Below are 18,292 nucleotides of genomic sequence, written 5' to 3'. Positions count from 1 at the left end.
CTGCCAGGTAATAAATCTTTATCAAAACAGACACTCAGCTGAAACTAGACAGGAAAACAAGCTCTATTATACAAGTTCATGGAGATCTGGCTAAACAAAGAAAATGCTGTAATTCTACAGCTTCCAGAAAGCCAGATCAGTTCAAAGCCAGCAGCGTGGGAGTCCGGGCATGCCGCTCTCCTCCTGTGCACCAAGAGGCCCATTGTGTCTGAGCAGCCTCATTACCAGAGGCTCCCTTTGTGACCCTCATGACAGTCCAGGGGGAGGAAAAGCAACACTTGGAATCTCAGCACCCAGAGCTCTGACCAAGGATATGGACTCACACACTAACACTGAAGGACTATGGAAATACAGGCCCCAGACCGCATTTTTCAGGAACATGTAAGCAAAATAATATCAAATCAGTGAAAATATATTTGATGCTTTCTACTAGGCCTGAAACTCGTTTTGGTAGCCAAGCATGGTGGTGCGTGCCTTGTAACCTTAGTGCTTGGGAGGCTGAGACAGGAGGATTGAAGGTTTGAGGCCAGCCTGAGCAACTTAGACCCTATTCCAAAATAAATAAAATAGGTACCGTCTTTGAAGAGCTCATCCTAATATACTTTTAGGATAGGGCTCCTCAGAAAGGCCTCTTATTTTATACCTCAAACTAAGAATCCATTTAAAGACTTCTTTTGTAACTGCTTCATAGACCATAATAAGGTTTAGTGAGAAATTAGATCCATGTTAATCCTGCAAAAGGGCTGTATTGCATCCACTGGTGTGAACTGTGCTAACATTGTTTGTAACAGAATTTATTTACTTACTTACTTACTTACTTATTTTGCTATATACTGAGAATTGAACCCAGGGGCATTCTACCACCGAGCTACACCTCCAGTACTATTTTTATTCTTTATTTGGAAACAGGGTCCCACTAAGTAGCTGAGGCTGCCTGAGAACCTGTCTCCGCCTCCCAAGTACAGGGATTGCAAGCGTGCACCACCACACCCGGCTTATAACAGCATTTATCACACTTTTGAGTTTTGTGATCCCTACGCATTTCTTAAAGTTTTTAAGACCCCAAATAATTTTTGTTTATGTGGACTATATCTACTGATATTTACTGTATTACCTATTGAAACTAAGAATTTAAAAACCTTATCAATTCACTAAACCCATTACATAGTAACATAAATAATATTTTTATGAAAGATAACTATAGCTTTCCATACCAAACAAAAAAATTAGTGAGAAGTGACATTGATTTGTTTGTTTGTTTGGGAAGGTGGTTTGGTTTGGTTTGGTTCACCAGGGGCATTCTACCTCCTAGCTGCAGCCCAGCCCTTTTTTTATTTTTTTGTTTTGAAACAGAGTCTTGCTAGGTCTCTGAGTGTCTCACCAACTTGCCAATGCTGGGTTCAAACCTATGATCCTCCTGTCGTGGCCTTCCTTGTATTAGCATTATGGGCATGTTACCAAGCCTGGTTTAATTTACATTTTTATAAGTCTTTTTAATGTTTGACCTAAAAGAAGAAATCTGGATTTTCATGTTTGTATCTGTATTCAGTTTATTATAATATGTTGTTTGGGTGAAAGTATATTTTAAAAATCCAGCTTCACAGAATAATAGGATACAGATGTTATTTTAAGTATTTTCAGATAATTGTGCATTGAATGGTAGTTTCTTAAGAATTAATAATAGTGTGGGGTCTGAAACTGTATCAGTGAACTTTCCACACTATTAAAATTCATGGGTTGGTCTTATTTTTAATGAACGTTTTAACCATGAGTGATTTTATAATGTTGTGCATTGGTCAGTAGGAAAATATTGATTCAGTGAGTTATTCAATTTTTCCAAATGTTGACCATTTTGTTATACAACTTCAGAAATTATATTTGTTAATATCTCTAGTGATCTCATCAGAAAAATCTTTAACTACGGGAAGGTTGTCAAACTCATGGTGGTAGATCCAAGTTTTCCAAAATTCTAATTTTAGCTTGGAAGTTGGAATTTTACCATGGGCAACAAATACTGTCACTTGTTTTTCTGAAAGTTACAGACTCACTTCTTTTCTCTTAGAGAAAATGTCTGCCAGCTATCCAGGCCTGTCTGAATAACCATAACTGTATGCCAGTCATTCCTCCACGTAAAACAGTGTTCAGTGAAAAACAGAAGTGCTTGGTTTAAGTGTGTAGCTCAGTGGCTCAAGTGCTTCTCCCAGAGACAGAAGTAAAAGTGTGTTCTGTGGAGTCCCCAGATTGTCAGGGGTATTACAAAGGAAATCTTTTCAAGGGTTGAGATTTAATACAAAAAAGGGTTTGTATTGCTTCATCCAGAGTGCTCTTAACTGAAAGCGGCTGGTTTTTACATCAGGGGTGCTGGGTGGGGAAGGGCACTGTCGCTGTGCAGTGTCCACTCCACCCAGTCTTTGGCCTTCACCGTGGTTTATGTGTTTCCCGTGTTGCCCCCCCATGGCTTTTGCATAGTCATTGCAAAGGTCAATACAGTGAAAACTGTAAGAGAAACCATTAAGTCATTTTGAACTCCACAGATCGTCTGAATGGATCTCAAGGATCCACCCCTAAAATTCCATGGATCACACTTTGAGACCCTTCGGTTTATCTGAATCTTCTAGTTCATTAAATCACCACAAGTTTCATGTTTTTAAAATTCTAGATGTAGCTGGGTATAGTAGCACACACTTGTAATCGCAGCATTTGGGAGGCTGAGGCAGGAGGATCCGGGTTTATGGCCAGCCTCAGCCACTTAACTTAGTGAGACCCTGTTTCAAAATAATAAGAAGTAGGGCTGGGGGTGTAGCTCGGAAGTAGAATGCCCCTGGGCTTCATCCCCAGTACTGCAAAAATAAATATGTAAATAAATAAATAAATAAATAAAGCAAGCAAGCTCTAGGTGTATCTTTCCATGAATCGCTAGACATTCAAGATGGTGGGACTGTTACGTATAGTGACATTCTGCTGACCGAGGTCCCGTCTCTGCTTCTTTTCCCCAGGTGACCTGGTGGTTCTCGATGGCACACCCACAGCAGGCTGGCTGCAGGGCCGAAGCTGCTGGGGCGCCCGGGGCTTCTTCCCGTCCTCATGTGTTCGTGAGCTCTGCCTCTCCTCCCGGAGCCGGCAGTGGCACTCACAGAGTGCGCTGCTTCAGATCCCCGAATATTCCATGGGGCAGGCGCGCGCCCTGATGGGGCTTTCTGCCCAGCTGGAGGAGGAGTTGGACTTCAGGGAAGGGGATGTGATCACCATCATTGGAGTCCCTGAGCCTGGCTGGTTTGAAGGGGAACTAGAGGGTCGAAGAGGAATTTTTCCAGAAGGTTTTGTAGAGCTTTTGGGGCCTCTGCGGACTGTGGATAAGTCAGTAAATTCTGGAAATGACTGCATTGCTAATGGTGAAGTAGATCTCCCCCTAGGAGAAGAAGAGAGAGGACCAGATGAGGAGGATGAGCCACCAGGGGCCTATGGAATCGCCCTCTACAGATTCCAAGCCCTGGAGCCGAATGAGTTGGACTTTGAGGTAGGGGATAAAATTCGCATCCTGGGGACCTTGGAAGATGGGTGGCTAGAAGGGTGGCTGAAGGGCAGGACAGGCATCTTTCCTCATCGGTTTGTAAAGTTATGTCCTGACCCCAGGGTGGAGGAAGCCATGGCTCTGCCCCAGGAAGGCAGCCTCACCAAGACCCCAGAAAACTCTTTGGATGATGCGGAAAACTCCTTAGTAATGGAGGAACCAACACATGAATCTCCTGAGTACGGAGCAGAGGAGCCTAACTGTGTGCTTCCTGAGGCCTCCACCTCTCTGCTAGAGCACCTATCACCTGAGTATGATGTGAGTAACTCAAATCGAGATGAAGGCCCTGGAGGAGGCCCCCGCCGAAGCCTGGGCACAGTGCAGGAAAGGCCTCTTTCTAAAGACGCTTCCATGACTGACCCTTCAGAGGTAGTCAATGGAATTTCCTCCCAACCTCAGGTACCTCTTTATCCCACATTGCAGAAAAACCAGTGTTATTCTACAGCAGGAGGGAGCCACCAAAGCTCAGAACAGTTCTCTGAACTTCTTCCTTTAGAAGCCAGGACTAGAGACTACTCGAGCCTCCCTCCCCGGGGCACGCATGCCCAGCGGCGATCCTTTCAGAAGCCAGCGGCCCCTCTTCACAGGAGCTCTTCCCTTGCAGCCTGCAGGGTAGCCAAACCCAGCCAGCTGAGCCTTCAGCTCCAGGGCATGGCAGAGTGTGCTAAGAAGCACCTCACCTCCAAAGAAAATGCCTCCACCTTCTGCTCCACATCAGAGCGGTCACAGAGGACGCCTGGGCCGCAAGGCCAGGGGCCTGCTGTGGCCGTGAGGGCGCTGTCACGGGGAGATGGCAGCATTGATCTGGACTCCAAGTTGACACAACAGCTGATAGAGTTTGAGAAGAGCCTGGCAGGGCCCGGCACAGAGCCTGATAAAATTTTACGCCACTTTTCCATCATGGACTTCAATTCCGAAAAGGATATTGTCCGAGGTTCAGCAAAGTTGATCCCCCCACCGGAGCTGCCTGAAAGAAGAAAGGCCCTCAGGCCGCCTCCACCCCGACCCTGTACTCCAGCATCCCCCTCTTCCCACTTGCTGCTTGACCAGAGCCTGAAACCTGCACCCCCCTTGGCCATGCGGCCCTCTCGCCCAGCCCCCCTGCCTCCCTCTGCACAGCAGAGGATGAACGCAGCCTCCCCCAAGCCCTCCTCCTGCCAGGAGAGCCCTGAGCAGATGGAAAGGAGTGTGGACCAGCCGCCCCCGTGCCCCTTAGTACTGGTGAGGATTCAGGAAATGGAACAAGACTTGGACATGTACACCAGGGCTCAAGAAGAGCTAAACATGATGTTGGAGGAGAAGCAGGATGAGTCCTTAAGGGCAGAGACCCTGGAGAATCTGGAGTTCTATGAGAACAACATTGAAAGTTTGAATCTGGAACTCCAGCAACTGAGAGGTGAGTGATGAGGAAATAATGTGTAATTGTTTTTAGACACTGACCAGTCCCAGTAAGTACCTGCTGTGTGTTTTGGGGGATAGTTGCCATCTTTGATTGAGAGAATGATTTGCATTTTAATTACCCAGTTTTTTATTCTGTCACCACGATTGGAGTTCTCCATCTTGCTGTATCCCGTGATCACTGTGTCCTCTGACTTCATCTGCTGCTCCTGAGAAAACTGAAACTTGTACCTAGATTTCAGCAGTAATGATACTTAACATTTACTAGTCTCACAGCCCCTTAAAGGTCTAGGTATAATTCATAAGGGTACTTTATAGAAGGAGAAACTAGGATTTACAGAGATGAATTTGCCAAGGGAACTGGGATTTAAGGTCATATTTTTTTAGTACTACAGTTTACTACCTCCCACTTACTACATTCAAAAGTTCATCTTCCTAGCTGGGTGTGGTGGTGCACACCTGTAATCTCAGTGCTTGGAAGGCTGAGACAGGAGGATTGCAGGTTTGAGACCAGCCTCAGCAACTTAATGAGACTCTTAGCAAGACTCTGATTCAAGACAAAAAAAAGAAAGAAAGAAAGAAAGAAAGAAAGAAAGAAAGAAAGAAAGAAAGAAAGAAAAGGTCTGAGGGTACGGCTCAGAGGTAGAATGCCCCTGAGTTCAATCCCCAGAACCACACATACACACACAAATTCACATTCTGTGACCAGTGTCTGGAGACTTCGTATTCACTAGACTCCTGGGAGAAATAAATTATAAAGTAGGAAGAGTGTAAGAGGGAGCGATCAGTAATTGGTCTAGGGACTAGGAGAATGAACTACACGTCACTTTTGTCCTGTGTACCAGAGACCTTTGAACATACATGTCATCAGGAGGGTAGATGATAAAAATTAATCTGGGGATCTATGAACTGCAGGATAATAATAAGAAATAAAAGCAGAATAGTGGTGCAGGTCAAATTGGCAGACTGGGCATGCAACCTGTCTCCTCCTACCTTAGGTCTCTAAAAGACATTGATAATGTATAATTTTAAAATCTCAACAACAAAGAGCATTATTGGAAGTCTGAAAATCAAGTCATTTTCTGAAAGATGGAAAGTAGATGTTATTGCAGATAAGGAGGAAACCTCTATATCCAAGTGCACTTGGGAGAGGAGCAGACACGGGGCTCCAGCCTGAGACTCGTGGCCGCAGGAGGGGGCCTGCGGCAAGTTTAATGTGACTGATTGGGGAACAGAACCTCAGGGTCACCTGTGCCACACAGGAGCAGCAATCAGATATGTCCTTGAGCACCAGGAGAGGCGTTTAGATGTATCCCCAGAAGGTGTTCGTGAGCCCCTGAGCCCTTGGGGGAATGCCAGGCCCCTTAATGACTTCAGAATGTCTGAACAGGGAACCTCAGCGGGGGCTGCTTCCCAAAACCAGGGCAAGCTCCAGGACCTTTCCTCATTTCCCACACTGAGAACTTTTCAGATACAACATTGAACTATTCTTGTGTTACATAGGCAGTTGGGAAAACTAAGGTCCCACAAATTGCAGGTAGCAGAGACTTCTCAGTAATAATAGTTTTTAGAATGAATAATATTCTACCAAAGTATGTGGATTTCTATGCTTAAGAACACTGAAATGTGTTAAATGGACATGTGGATTTTCAGACTGAAGTACTAAGTGAAGAAACTACTGTTCCTGCTTATTCCCTGGACCTTTTCCAAGACTACTTTAGTAATTCAGCCAGTGTTCTTTATATATATATATCTCCCAGGAGTCACACACAGTTAAGGTAGCAAGATAGTCCAGGGCAGTGCTGACCCGCAGTGAGGCTCTGTCTTCCTCCTTCTTAAGTCTCAGGGATTATGAAGTCACGAGGGCTTGTTCTCTAGAAACTCCAGTGTTTTTTTCATATCTGACATATTACCTATCACAGTTCCTTATTTCCTGTAATTATCTTTCAACTTTTTAAAAAGTTTTCTCTTTACATATGGCAAGTACAGTTATTTGGTAGTTGGTGTACGTGTCCGAGATGTTACATCTTAGTGGCACTGTTTTAGATGGCACGCTGGTTTTGTTCGTGTGGTCTAGACTTCTCGTATTTCTGGTTATCTTTTAATGTATTCTGGTCATAGCATTTGAAATGGTTTTAGATCTGAGGTGGAGACATCTGACTCCAGAGAGGATTTTTACTTGTTTCTGTCGGTTGTTTGTGGTCAGCTTAATGTTTAAAAAGTCCTGAAGGATAGTAATCTTTGGGATTCAGGAACAAGAAATTGGAATTTCTGGTAATTCCTAAATTATAACTTATTCTATATCTTTCTTTTTTTAAAGAAAAAACCCTTTCATTTATATGTTCTTAAATAATAGTAGTGACATTAATTATCAACAATGAATCATTTTCCCATGATAGGATTACACTAAGAATTTTAGAGGATATATATGAATATATTTATGTGTGAAATATATAAATATAGTATCAAAAAGTATCTCCAGGTAGGGCCATTATAATATATTTTCTTCATATAAGCTCATTTTCTCTTTTAACAATGAAAATATTTTGTTCATTTGTTCTGATTTTTACTTTGTCATAAAAATTCATATTGCTTTTGCTAATTCACATTTTAGTTTCTGATTTTGTATTATATCTTCTTTGTATGTCTTTTATTAAAATATTTACAAAGTCCTGGGGATTATAGCTCAGTGGTAGAGCACTTGCCTAGCATGTCAAGTCCCTGGGTTTGTTCCCTAGCGCCACAAAAAACAAACAGAAATTTATAGAGAAGGAGGTGAGTGTGTCTGAGTGGGAAAGCACGTGCTCAGCATGCATAGGCTCACCAGAACCAAAAACTACAATTACAGAGATAAAAGCCACAGCAAATATTAAACACTGAAAAACACTGGGCAAACATTATTTGGTAGTAGTCAATGATAGAAAAATGTTAGAATGTCCAGTTTAAAAATGTTTGTTCCCCAAACTTGATATTTCCCAGGCCATCACTTATAAGATTTTTATGAATAATGCTATGCAAATAGGCTTATTAGTATTTATTTATTTGTAAGAATGATTCACTGTTAGCACCACACACAGTCCTGAGAACACATCCTCATAGCACACGTGACATAACAGCAGCTCCAAGAAAAGCCGGCTGATTCTATTTTGGCCAACTCTTACATCCTACACCTCTAGTCTTGGTTTCAGGAAGTATCAGTAGTAATTTTGTGTCAGTATTTTCCACTCTTGCTTTTGATTTGACATTGGTAGTTTCTCAAACTCATAGTGTCTCCACATTTATTATTAGACTTTATTCTCATGGAATTCTAGTACTTTCTTTCATTTTCTAGATTTCTCAATTGAGTTTTTTTCTTAAGATTTAGGAAGAAAGAAATTTAGCCAGATTCTGTGGTGCACACCTGTAATCCCAGTACTTGGGAGGTTGAGACAAGAGGATGGCAAGTTTGAGGCCCCACATGGTAACTTCGTGACATTCTGTTTCTAAATAAAACATTAAAAAGTGCTGGGGATGTAGCTCAGAAATAGACCCCCCAGGGTTTAATCCCCAGTACCATGCACACATAGGTGCATACACACATACACATACACAAACATCAGAAATTTCCCAAGAAATGCAGACAAGAAATTCTCACATTGAAATACAAATCATTCTCAGCCCAAATTCAATCTAAGCCAATTCTAGGACTTAATATACTTTTTTTTTTTTTTTTGGTGGTACTGGGGTTCCTGGAAGCCCTTCTACCTCCAGGCTACACTCCCAGACCTATTTTATACTTTTTATTTGGAACAGGGTCTCTTAAGCCAACGTGGCTGGCTTTGAACCGGCGCAATCCTCCTGTCTCCGCCTCCCAAGTGCGGGGATTACAAGCGTGCGCCACCACACCCGGCTCGATTTCTTATTTTTTGTGACTGACTAATCTCACTTAGCATAATGTCCTCCAGTTCCATCCATTTCCCTGAAAATGATGTAATTGAGTTTTTTTAAAATGGGTGAGTAAAATTCCATTGTATACATATCCCACAGTTTTGTAATCCATTCATCTGTTGATGGACATCTTGGCTGGTTCCATAGTTTGGCTATGGTGAATTGTGCAGCTATGAACATAGATACACATGCATTAGTTTGGTAGTTTGGTTTCCTTTCTTTTGGGTAGATACCCAGAAGTGGTATTGCTGAATCAAATGGTAGATTTGTTCCCATTCTTCTGAGGATTCTCCAAAGTGGTTGCACTAATTTGCAATCCCACCAACAAGGTCTTAGAGTTCCCATTTCTCTACATCCTCGCCAGCATCTGTTGTTGTTTGTGTTTTGAATGATTGCCATTCTAGTTGGAGTTAGGTGAAATCTCAGGGTAGTATTGATTTGCATCTCTCTGATTGCCAGTGATGTTGAACTTTTTTTTATGCATTTATTGGCCATTTGAATTTCTTCTTTCGTGAAATGTCTATTTAGTTCGCTTGCCCATTTTGTTATTGGATGCTTTGTTTTCTTAGTGTTGAGTTTCTTGAGTTCTCTGTATATTCTAGATATTAGTCCTCTATCAGAGGTGTAAGTGGTAAAAATCTTCTCCCATTCTGTTGGCTCTCGATTAAGGTTCTTGACAGTTTCCTTTGCTGAACAGAATCTCTTCAGTTTCATGTAATCCCAAGTGTTGATTTGCCTTTTAATTTGTTGTGCCTTTAGGGTCTTGTTGAGAAAGTGTTTATCTGTGCCTATGTATTGCAGTGTTGGACCTATGCCCTCTTCAAGGAGCTTCAAGTTCTCTGGTTTGATTTCCAAGTCTTTGATCCATCTTGAATTGACTCTTGTGCAGGGTGAGAAAGTGGGATTAATTTCCAATTTTCTGCATATGGTTAACCAATTTTGCCAACACCATTTGTTGAACAGGCTATTTTTTCCCCAGCGTATGTTTTTGGCCCCTTTGTCAAAAATCAATTGGCTGAAAGTGTGTGGACTTGTTTCTAGGTCTTCTATTCTGCTCTATTGGTCTATGTATCTGTTTTTTTTTTTGTTTGTTTGTTTTTTTGCCAGTACCATGCTGTTTTTATTACAATGGCTTTGTAGTATAGTTTAAAGTCTGATATTGTGATTCCTCCTGCATGGTTTTTGTTGATGAGAACTACTTTGGCTATTCTGGGCTTTTTGTTATTCCAAATAAATTTAAGGACTTAGTTTTCTATGTCTGTGAGGAATGATCTTGGTAGTTTAATGGGCATTGCGTTGAATCTGTAGATCACTTTTGGAAGGATGGCCATTTTCATGATATTTATTCTGCCAATCCATGAACATGGAAGATCTTTCCATCTTCTAAGATCTTCTTTGATTTCTTTTTTCAATGTTTTATAATTTTCTTTGTAGACATCTTTTACCTCCTTGGTTAAGTTTATTCCTAAGTATTTTATTTTTTTGTGGGAGATCCTGAGTGGAAGTGTTTTCTGAATTTCTTTTTCAGTGGATTTATGGTTGGTGTACAGGAAAGCTTCTGGTTTTTTAAGATTGATTTTGTATCCAGACACTTTGCTGAATTTGTTGATCAGTTCTATAAGCCTTTTGCTTGAGTTTGTTGGGTTTTCTAAATATAGTATGTCATCTGCAAATAGCGAAAGTTTGAGTTCTTCTTCTCCTATTTGTACTCCTTTGATTTCCTTGTCTTGCCTTATTGCTCTGGCTAGAGTCTCTAGTACTATATTGAAGAGAAGTGGTGATAATGTACATCCTTGTCTCATTCTTGTTTTTAGAGGAAATTCTTGAAGTTTTTCCCCATTTAATATGATGTTGGCGGTGGGCTTATTGTAGATTGCCTTAATGATGTTGAGATATATTCCTTCTATTCCAATTCTCTGCAGTGTTTTTATCATAAATGGATGTTGGATTTTATCAAATGCTTTTTCCACGTCTATTGATCCATTGAAATGATCATGTGATTTTTGTCTTTGATTTTGTTTATATGATGAATTACATGGATTGATTTTCATATGATGAACCAGCCTTGCATCCCTGGGATGAACCCTACCTGGTCATGGTATATGATTTTCTTTATGTGGTTTTGAATGCATGTTGGTAGTATTTTGTTTAATAGTTTTGTATCCAAGTTCATCAGAGATAATAGGCCTGTAGTTTTCCTTCCTTGAACTGTCTTTATTCGGTTTTTTGATTTTTGTTTTTGTTTTTGGTGGTACTGGGGTTCCTGGAAGCCCTTCTACCTCTGGGATACACTCCCACGGGCTACACTCCCAGACCTATTTTTTTTAACATTTTTATGTGGAAACAGGGTCTTTTAAGCCAGCGAGGCTGGCTCCGAACTAGCACGATCCTCCTGCCTCCCTGTGGTTTTAGTCTGCAATTATGTATCTTCTTGTCAATAAGTTGATGTTTTTAAGGTGTTTTTAATATTTCCTCTAATTTTTAAGCTTATTTTTCTATGAGAGAATTGGTCCAAATAACTTAAAACTTAATTATTGGAACCAAAATCTCAGGTAAAGTCAGTGTTTGGCCCTGACTGAGAATTAAGAGTGTTAAATTTGGGTTGGATGTGGTGGCACACACCTGTAATTCCTGTACCTGAGAGGCTGAGACAGGAGGACTGCAGGTTCAAGACCAGCCTCGTCAGCATAGTGACACTCTCAGCAGCCTAGCAAGACCTTGTTTCAAAACGAAAAATAAAAAGGTCTCATAGGTAGAATATCTGTGGATTTTTTACAGTTGTATTGAGGGCAGAGTGTGTAACCAATGAGCATTATAAATATATTCTCTGCCTTTGAGGAGCTTTCAGGCAAATGAGTTGCTAGGTAACAAGTCAAGGTCCGTATTTATTTATTTATTTATTTATTTATTTATTTATTTATTTTTGCGGGTCTCTGGATGGAACCCAGGGGCATTCGACCTTCGAGCTACACCCCCTGCCCTACTTTTTATTCTTTATTTTTTATTTATTTTATTATTTATTTTTTATTCTCAGTGAAACCAGGTCTCACTGAGTTGCATAGGACCTCACTAAGTAGCTGAGGCTGTCTGCAAACCACGATCCTCCGGTCTCAGCCTCCCAAATGCCGGGATTACAAGCGTGAGCCACCATACCCATCAAGGTCTGTATTTAAATCTCAGTACCTTCACTGTACTGACATTCCATACAAGCATTAGAAGTCCTCAGGTATTTGGATTCCCCAGTACATTTTTTTTTTTTTTTAGGAATCCTGGTCAGAACTACATAGTACCTCCCTGAGCAAATCTGAGTTTAGTAGTAATAGGCCTTTTCTATCTCTAGGTGCAGTTCACATACCCGAATTTGACAAATAGCCACAAAATGCATTCATTTATTTCTTCACAGTGTATTTCTTGGTCATATACTATGAGCCAAGCACTGGATATGCATTCATTAGTAAACCAGCACAGTCACAGTATCATTCCTATGTGTGTATCTTTGAAACTAGTGGTCATGCTGATCGTGATCTCGGCAGTCAGTCAGCTCTCTTGCTGCCTTTGAATCATGGCCATCGAGTTCCTTTCGTGTGGGTCAGTGCCAGGAGGTGTCCGACTGTTAGACAGTGTTTAGTAAACTACAGAGTGAGTCAGCCTTTCCCACATCTGGAACCTTGTTTCTAAACTTCTCTCTTTGCAGCCTCAGTAAGGCCAAGAGGGAAGTTGAGCACAGACTCTCAGTAATTTTTAATGATAACTTGCAAATCAAATCAGAATATGGTTTTAAAGAAAGAAATATTTTCAGTAAAGTTTTGGGCAGGATATAATGTTTATTAATGAAAGCCAACAGGTTAACAAGTTGGAGAATTGTGGATAGGAAACAAATACATATCTTTACATTAACATGATACATAATATTTCAGACAGATTTTTTAAAATTCAAGTTTAGTATGTGAATATATATATATATATATATACACACACACACACAAACACATACACACATGCAATTGGTCATTCTAAAGACTCCTTAGAGTCTCAGATATAAGAATGCTTTCTCAAACTAGCAGAAGATAATAAAGTTAAATAGCCAAGTCAATCTGTGGTCTTTTAAGATGATTACAATTTATATAAAAGAAATATATATTTTCTTCTTGTTTGTCAGTACATAAGGGGGAAAGAAAAGCAAGTATCCTTGACTTATGTAACATCTGGTGCAGGGTGTTGGCTCAGTACAAATTAGCTCATTTATTTCTAACAGATTTTATCCTGGTATAAAACAGCAACTAGAGTCGTAACCCATTAATAGCCTATGTTAATTCAGGATGGAAATTGACGTTTCCTTTTAGGATGGATAGTTCAATGTATGTCAAGAAACATGGCTCTCATATGTAATTGAGCTATGAGACATTATCCTCAGCAGTTTGCAGTGTGGCTTTGTGAACAGTTCCAGGCACGGGGTGGAGAGCTGGAATTAATCCAGGCACTCCAGTATCAGTTCAGACTTCACCGAGGCTTTGCTGTGCCTAGTAAAGAATGTCAGCCAGCCAGAGACCCTCAGTCACAAGCATCCGTGCCCGAGTACTCTGCCTTCATCCTCACCTTACCAAACAAAGAGAGTCCTAAAAGGACAGTTTTTACTCAAACCTGATCACCTACCATATTCCAGGAAGTGTTATGGAGTTACAATGGGAGGAGATGAACAATAAATAAGTAAAACCACAAGTAGACAGTATGCTAGAAGAGAAAAGAATCTATGGGGAAAGATATCAGAGAAGACATCCTGGAAAGTACAGTCCAAGTGAGGGCAGGGCCGGGAGCCAGCCCAGCTGTTTGGGGGTTGGGGGATTTGTTCCAGACAGGTAGGACCAAGCACAAGAATGTGCCTGGTGTTTGAGGAGTAACACGATGTTAAGTTCTGCCAGAGCAACAGCATAGAATGAAAGAAGCCACCGGGGGTGTTGAGCAGGGGTTTAGTATGCTCTGACTTCCAACCTGACCCGAGCTTGCTGGCTGCCATGCTGGGAGAAGAGGCCCAGCGCAGAGGCGGAGCTGCTGGGAGGTCTGCAGCCATCCAGGCAGGAGATGCCTGCAGCTTGGCTCCGATGGCAGCAGTGGGGATGAGAAGTGCTCAACTCAAGGAATATTTCGAGTTAGAGCTGATGGACTTACTGGTGGGTTGGCTGTGAGGTGAAAGAGAATGAGAAAAGTCAAGGGTGAGCCTGGAGTTGAGCGACTGGGAGGATTGGAGTGGCTATTGAGGAGAAGCTGGTTGGCCAGGAAGGGGGCCAAGGGCAGAGTCCAGGAGCTCAGTTTTGGTTAGGTTATATTGATTTGCCTATAGGACAACCAAGGTTGAAGTGTTGACTGGGCAGTGTGCTATAGACCCAGAGCCCAGGGGAGAAGGTATGATGGCTGGAGATAGGATTTTAGTAATCAAGAATACAGAAACATTAAAGTGATGTCATCGGATGAGATTACAAAAATGTATAGATAAGATGAAAAGAGAAGAACTTAGCCTAGAACTCAAAGAGTGGGTAGTAACAATCGTTATACTTATTAATTTTGTTCTGATTACTTGCAAGAGAGTGTAAGATGCACTGTGTGTGTGTGTGTGTGTGTGTGTGTGTGTGTGTGTGTGTGTGTGTGTAGTACTGGAGAATGAATCCAGAGGGCACTGTTCTTCCAAGCTAGTACCCCAGCCCTTTTTCTTTTGCTATAGGGCCTTGCCAAGCTGCGCAGGCTGCCTCTAAACTTGTGATCCTCTTGTTTGGGCCTGCAAAGTCCTGAGATTACAGGTATGTGCCACCAGGCCTAGCTAGAAAGGTGCTTTTGTACACTTTAATCCCTCAAATTGCTCATATTTGACAGCTGAGAAAACAGAGGTTTGCCTAAAGTCTCACAGAATCAAATCTGCCTCTGTCTCCTTGTGCAGCTTTCATACTGTTTTCCTGGGTTGCAATGTAGTGTCAGGGTGTTTCGACCTCGGAAAGGACCACTTCATCTGTGAGACGTGATGGTAAGAGTAGTGTTAGAAAAACTCAGAAGAATCTGACAGTTCTCAAAGGGAAAGGACCCCATTGGAGCTTTGCCAACTTTCAAAATAACTTATGCCAGTCATAACACATTTTATTATTCTCTAATGTTGAAAATTACTTGCTAGATTCAGTAGATCCCTGGGCATAAAAGCATATATGTATGTGTTAGTATTTTTTTTTTAATAGTTAGTTCTTCCTTGCAGATATACTTTTGACTACTAGCTTATCCTGGAGGTACTTTGTTTTCCAAAATGTTTACCCATTTGTGCTGCTATTATCAGTTAGATGATCCAGTTCTGTTTTCTGTAGTTGAACTGTGTGTGTGTGTGTGTGTGTGTGTGTGTGTGTGTGTGTGTGTGTGTAGATACTGGGGATCAAACCCAGGGCATTCTACCTCCGAATTACACCCTCAGTCTTATTTTATTTTTTATTTTGAAACAGTGTCTCACTAAGTTTCTGAGGGCCTCTCTAGCTGGCCTCAAACCTGCGATCCTCCTGTTTCAACCTCCCAAGTACTGGAATTGCAGGTATGCACCACCACACCCAGCTTGAATTTTCCCTTATATGATAGTCTTTAAAGTTTATCTTAAGGTCTAATATATCCTAAATGCTTCTTATAGTTCAGTTCCATGTAGGACATTTACATTTCTCCAAGTATATTGGATTTCCCCAAAACATTTCTTGTTTCTCTACATTCTAGTCTTTTTATTTCTGTTTACAATGCTCCCAGACTCTGTTTCTCTTTTCTGTCACCCTGCTCCCAGTCAGTCATCTCTGTTCATTAGTACTTAGGCTCTTCCTCTCCTGGGAACTTACTTTTCCATCCCAGGTGACGTTTTGCTCCTTCTCCGAGCAGTTAGGGGCCTCCTAGGAGTAACATCAGCCATAACTACGGGATCTTCTTTACAACTCCCTCCAGGTCTCCCTCAGGCTGGGAGGCAGCTGCCTGAGCAGTAGTAAAAACCACATTCCTCCTACATCTCTTGAATTCTCATTGTGCCCTAGGTAACTGGAGATACAGGAGAATGTGACCCAGAACTTGGCCCTGGGACGTTCCTGGGAAGACGAGGGAGATGACCCCGCAAAGGAGAGGGAGCAGCCGGTCAAGTATAGGAAGCCAAGTGAAGAGGGTTTCAAAAGGCCCAAGTAGCCTGGTCAAGGCTGCCAAAATGAAGCCTCAGAAATGCTCACTGGGTTTGGTGACCTTGTCCACAGCAGTTTCCCTGAAGTGCTGATGGGACAGGAACCCATTGGGGTGGGTTAAAGAGAGAATGAGAGGTAAGGAAGTAGAGGCATTGAGTACTTGGCTTGCTCAAAAGTCTTTCACTGAGTTTTCCTATGAAAGAAAGCCACAGCTAAGTATAGTGATGCACTCCTATAATCCAGTGTTTGGAAAGCTGAAACAGGAGAATTGCGGGTTCGAGGCTAGCCTCAAAAACTTAGCAAAACCCTCAGCAACAACCCTCAGACTCTGCTGCCCAGCACGATAGTGCACACCTATAATTCCAGTGCTTGGGAAGCTGATAAAGGAGGATTGTAGTTTCAAGTCTACCTTGAGCAACTTAATGAAACCCTATTTCAAAGATAAAAGATGAGGAGGTCTGGGGTATGTAGCTCAGAAGTATAAATCCTCTAGGTTCAATCTCTAGCATCAGAAGAGCCAGTGGAAGTTGTCTATAAGATGGGAACCATGGGCACATGTTCCTGGGCTCAAGGGACCGATCCACTCAAGTGAGCACATTGAAGAAGCATGACAAGGGGGCCTACCTGGTGAAGCAGATTGTTCCAAGGGCCGGCAAGGGGTGAGGTCTAGTGAACCAACCGAGATTAGCCTAGGAGCCGCAGGGCAAAGACAGTTCTTCCAGATGAGATCAGAGGCGGGAGGCAGCACCTATGGCCAGATGAAGGTAGCGTGGTAGATTTGATAATGAAAAGGTGAAGAGACAGGCTTAGGGCAATGAACTTGCCCAAGATTATGCAGCTTGTAAGTGGCAGAGTTAGGATTCAAGCCAGGGCAGTTAAAGCCTGTGCTCTTAACATTCTACCTAGCAGCTGGCACATGCCAATTGAATGCTACAAGCATTGACTCATTAAACATTTAATTTTTTTTATATACTCCAGCTACAGAGCTAGGCTGGAGAAAGGAAGATAAGTTAGACATGATTCTTGCCCTCAAGGACCTTCCAGTATAATAAAAGGAGATGATGTACAGTGGAGTAACAGGTAAGACAAGGTATTTGCAGGTGCCTTGGAAAATAGCAAGAACTATAGGGAAGAGAATGTGTCCAGGCAGAGTCTTAGGAAGTGAGAAGTTGGCCTTAGACTAGAGGAACGATGTGGGCCATCACAAGGGCATTAACATGAGGTTAGGAGCTAGTGGGCCTGGTGGCACCCACCTATCACCATACTTGGGAGCTGAGATAGGAGGATCCCAGGTTTACAGCCAGCCTCATCGACTCAGTGAGGCCCTCCACAACTTAGTGAGACCTTGTTTCAAAAGAAAAAATAAAATAGGGCTGGGCGTATAGCTCAGGGGTAGAATGCCCCTGGGTTCAATCCCAGAAATTGCCGGGTAAGTAGAGTGAATAGCGAGGTGCATGATGGGGATCTGGGTAAGTAGAGTGAATAGCGAGGTGCATGATGGGGGTCTGGGTAAGTAGAGTGAATAGCGAGGTGCATGATGGGGGTCTGGGTAAGTAGAGTGAATAGCGAGGTGCATGATGGGGATCTGGGTAAGTAGAGTGAATAGCGAGGTGCATGATGGGGATCTGGGTAAGTAGAGTGAATAGCGAGGTGCATGATGGGGGTCTGGGTAAGTAGAGTGAATAGCGAGGTGCATGATGGGGGTCTGGGTAAGTAGAGTAAATAGCGAGGTGCATGATGGGGATCTGGGTAAGTAGAGTGAATAGCGAGGTGCATGATGGGGGTCTGGGTAAGTAGAGTGAATAGCGAGGTGCATGATGGGGATATGTCCACTTCTCCTTTTCTAAATCCTATTACCTTTAGGGCTGTGAAGATAAAGTTTTTATAATGATATAAACTGCCTTGCTCATCTCTACAATACTGTGGCCCAGAACTGATCCAAAACTTGTATTCAGGTATGGTGGTGCATACTTGTAATCCCAGCATTTGGGAGACTGAGACTGGAGGATCATGGTTTGTAGCCAGCCTCAGCTACTTAGTGAGGCCCTTTGCAACTCAGCGAGACCCTGTTTCAAAAAATAAAGAATAAAAAATGAGGCTTGGGGTGTGGCTCAGTGGCAGAATGCCCCTGAGTTCTATTCCCCACTACTACCACACACACAAAAATTTTTTTAATAGGTTGCTATTTTTGCAACCCATTGATAAATCTATATACAAAGAA

General features: G+C 42.2%; 1 protein-coding gene across 4 annotated transcripts in view; it reads left to right on the top strand.

Annotated features, from left to right (window-relative positions):
* The window catches only part of DNMBP (dynamin binding protein), a gene marked incomplete at both ends in the record, with an annotated part of 73,550 nt that overhangs the window by 9,915 nt on the left and 45,343 nt on the right, over positions 1-18,292 (top strand). For all 4 annotated transcript variants that reach the window (XM_080695290.1, XM_080695289.1, XM_080695288.1 and 1 more), the window contains one exon: positions 2,997-4,967. In XM_080695290.1, the coding sequence (XP_080551416.1) occupies positions 2,997-4,967 (1,971 nt within the window). The remainder of the gene's footprint in view (positions 1-2,996; positions 4,968-18,292) is intronic.

Source organism: Muscardinus avellanarius (genome assembly GCF_963383645.1).
Source record: "Muscardinus avellanarius genome assembly, chromosome: 4".
NCBI lineage: Eukaryota > Metazoa > Chordata > Mammalia > Rodentia > Gliridae > Muscardinus > Muscardinus avellanarius.
Note: the sequence above shows the minus strand (reverse complement) of the source record. Positions and strands in the feature narration are given on the sequence as shown.